General features: G+C 41.0%; 1 protein-coding gene across 1 annotated transcript in view; it reads right to left on the bottom strand.

Annotated features, from left to right (window-relative positions):
- Positions 1-574: 574 nt before the first annotated feature.
- The window catches only part of ZNF462 (zinc finger protein 462), a 34,440-nt gene continuing 31,234 nt past the window's right edge, over positions 575-3,780 (bottom strand). Inside the window, exon 7 of the mRNA XM_009869137.1 lies at positions 575-843. Coding sequence (XP_009867439.1) covers positions 575-843 — 269 coding nt within the window. The remainder of the gene's footprint in view (positions 844-3,780) is intronic.

Here is a 3,780-nt window from a genome sequence, read left to right as displayed (position 1 = left end):
AGAAAAGGAGGCTGAGGGGACACCTTATTGCCCTCTGCAACTACCAGAAAGGAGGCTGTAGCGAGGTCGGGGTTGATCTTTTCTCCTGTGACAGGTGCATCAGGGGAGGTTTAGATCGAATATTAGGAAAAAATCCTTCATGGAAAGGACTGTTAAGCATTGGAACAAGCTTCTCAGGGAAGTGGTTGAGTCACTGTCTCTGGAGGTATTTGAAAGACGTGTAGATGTGGTGCTTAGGGACATGGTTTTGTGGTGAACTTGGCAGTGCTAGGTTAACAGTTGGACTTGATGATATTAAAGGTCTTTTCCAACCTAAACGATTCTATGATTCTAAAGCCTACTGCAAGGACTTACTGTGCTTTTGTCTGCAGCAGATGGTACCGGCTGTTGTAGGAGAGAGGAAAATGGATTACATGGATGCTGCTGTGATCTGGCATGGCATTTCCTACATTCCCCTCCCTGGTCAGCAGTGGCCACGTTTCTGTTAGCTACAGCCAGCTTTCAAAAATCTCAGAAGTCTTTTCAAGTACTAAAAAATCCCTTATGAGTTCAGTTTATCTGTTTCGCACAGTACTTACTTAAAGCCTGTATAAAAGGAACAATCTTTGCACTTGAAGAGTTTTTTCCCTCCATGCTTGTCACGGTAGTGACGCCGAATGCTCTGTATGTAACCCGAAGAGAATTCACAAAATTCACAGTTAAGGATGGCTTCTGTTTTTTCCATGCCTGCAGCACTCCCAGAAAGTGGGATTGGGCTGATGTTGCTGTTGTTTCTGGCCAAAGCTGCAGACTGGTAGTGGTTCAACTGCTGCTGAACATCAGGAGGCTCAGAGTATGAAGAGTCTGTAAAGAAGCAGAGTGAAGTTGTTATTGTATGTGGATCAACAAATCCAAAACTGTTCGAGGCCTGCTCCAGCACCTATTGGCTTTCAGAGGCGTTGATCAAGATGTTGGTTCTGAAATCCACTAATAGCTTTATGAAGGGATTAAGAAAAAAAGGTGTAGCATTTCTTAATCTAATCTAATGTGTACTCTACAATTTAAAAATTCAGTATCAATTATGCTTTTTAGACCTCATTTGGGGAGGAAAGAAGAGATAGATTTAAATTAAAGGTAGTCTAAAAAGAAGTCTAGTTTTAAGACACTTTTTATTTGTCAAGGTAAAGAACACTAATCATACTGCCACATGTTTATGGTTTTGCTGCATAAATCAGAGCAGATCCTCTCACACGTCTTATGCCAGTTTACACCAGATCACGATCTGGCATAGGACATATGTGAATAGCCTATCTAAAAAGAAAGGAGGAAAAGAAGAAAGAAAAGACAAATGGATACTCTTCTCTACTTATTCATGGAGTTAAGAAACCGACATCAAAAGTTAACATTAGCGGAATGATACAATTTTACTTTGTCACGTTTGAAGCATTCTGACAAAACACAAATTCAAGTTCTCCTAGCTGCTGATGTTTGAAATGAAGTCATCACTGGAAAAAAGTGTATTTAATCTTAAATTCCAGTAAAGCAAATTTCTAAACCACATTTCCTTAGAAGATGCTAAGCTGTGCTATACTGAGAGACACACCTCTTTATACTGATACATCTGTATAGGTGCATCCCTTCTACAAGGCAGCTGAACTCATTCATACCACTTTAAATGGCATGTGAAGAAACACAGTCCAGAGATGTCGCATTACTGAAACTGAAAGCTATAATACTTTAATTGGACCTCCAGAAGAAGGAGAGGGTGTTGTTGAACCTTTCTCAACATGCTGCTTCAATGTGGAGGTTAGGAACTCATCTGCTTTGTCCTACATAACCCACAGCTGCCCATGAATTGCACAAATGAAAACAGAATAATAAAGCACAGATGAATTTCAGCGTAACTTTCCTGAAAAGAAGACTTATCTTTTCTGAAAGATGAGGGGAAAAAAACAAGGAGGGGTGGAGAGAGAGGGAAGCCTGAAGTTGGGATACTGAAGTCAAGATAGAGAAGTCAGGCTGTACCAGCCACCTCCTGCTTTGATGAGTACTTCATTTTCCAGAGCTTAATTTCCTGACAGATATGTGGGAATTCTCCAATACATACTTGTGAGAACTTAACACCATCCATTCTAACCAATTAGTATGGAGGAACAAAAGGCAAACAGGCCTATACAGCACTCAGTGAGGGGACTCCTCCACCTGCCTTCAAATGAGAAAATGCTTGCTTTTTTTTCTCACTCCCACAGAAGGGGTTATGCATGCCTGAGAAATGAAAAATAAATTAACAAGAGCAAAAAACCAAAACACGAGCAGGAGATAAACACCTCCAAGCTCCTCTGGCTTCATCACCAGGTGTACAGCAAAGACAAAGGCAGACACATGAAAGATTCCGGTAATACGAATTAAATACTTTTTGTTCTTTCTATCCAAGCCCCATGAACTGAGGCTGGATTACAATGCAGCATTTATCATCTCTTGTTTCCACCACTTCTGCAGCAAGTTTGCTCTCAATGAGAGCACACAGTGAGCTTTGCCCATTCAAAGGTCAAGGGTTTCTTTTCCTTGTGCATGAAGCAGGCTCCCCCTTTCCTTTACTTCGGCACAGGAGGGGCGTGAGAAGCTGCAGTCCTCTGCAAAAGTCTTCTCCCTCAAAGGTATAAACCATGTGCTCAGCCTCTTTTGGAACATAACCTTGAGGCCCAAAATGATGCAAGGTTCAGAGCAGATTTGGTGACTTGCATGTATCTGCAGCACAGTGTCTGGGCTACCAGGCTCAATGCTTCTGAAAGCTCAAAACGCTAAAGTTAGACAAGGATATGATAGCCCAAAAAAAGTTCATATGTCTGAAGACAGTTCTTTTTGTACGTGTACTACTCGAATTACTTGTAGGGTACTGATTAAAGTCTACTTTGTAGTTTACTGTTCCCTGCCCCAGGAAGAAGGGATAAAAAATTTCCATCACATTAGGATTCCCGGCCAAAGCCTCAGTGATATGTGCTGCTAAGAAAGTTACAGGTTTGAAAATTATTATTTTCAGAACAATGAAGTTTTGTTGTTGTCTGGAAGATCTACTGTACTTCAGATGTTTTTACTTCCCCTATCGTCTGGTGTCTGTTACTCCAGTTTTTGAACTTTCAGTTGGATATTCTGCGGAATCTGGCATGTGAAAACTGCAGAGTAGATAGCTAAATCTCTAATCCCACAGAAAAAAAGTACAAAAAGTAGCTTTCCTCATCATCAGGAATAGCCAAAAAGAAAATTCTACCTTTAATATTTGAACTCTTACTTTCTTTTAACCAGGATTCATGCTGGCCACCTTACAAATTTTAGTACATTGCTCAATTACAGTTAGGAAATTGTACAATTGTACAATTACATGAAAAAGCCACCTGAAGAACTTATATGGAGAATCTTACAATTAAGTAACAGTAGCATGCATGTCTGTAGTCCTGCCTGTGTATTCTTCCCCTTTTCCCTTGCCAAAGGCTTTCATCATTTTGCAATCCTTCTGGAGCACAAGATTTAGCACTTCCTGAAGAAAACCATCCATGATTAATACATTTGTACAAAGGTTCTCTTGGTTTCTGACAATCAGCTTGCCAGATAGCTATCTTAGCATGCAGGCGCAACTCAGCTCCACCAGGAGCTCTTCAGACAAGAGTTCAAAGCCAAGCAAAGTCACGTGAGGTTTTCCACCAACTTCACCATCGTTCAAAAGTAGTACCTGAGAGAATGACTATGGAGGCCAATCCACAGCTGAGGAGCAACAGCACTGCCTCAAACTGGCAGAGCACTTCT

This window comes from Apaloderma vittatum, unplaced genomic scaffold (assembly GCF_000703405.1).
Source record: "Apaloderma vittatum isolate BGI_N311 unplaced genomic scaffold, ASM70340v1 scaffold8105, whole genome shotgun sequence".
NCBI lineage: Eukaryota > Metazoa > Chordata > Aves > Trogoniformes > Trogonidae > Apaloderma > Apaloderma vittatum.
Note: the sequence above shows the minus strand (reverse complement) of the source record. Positions and strands in the feature narration are given on the sequence as shown.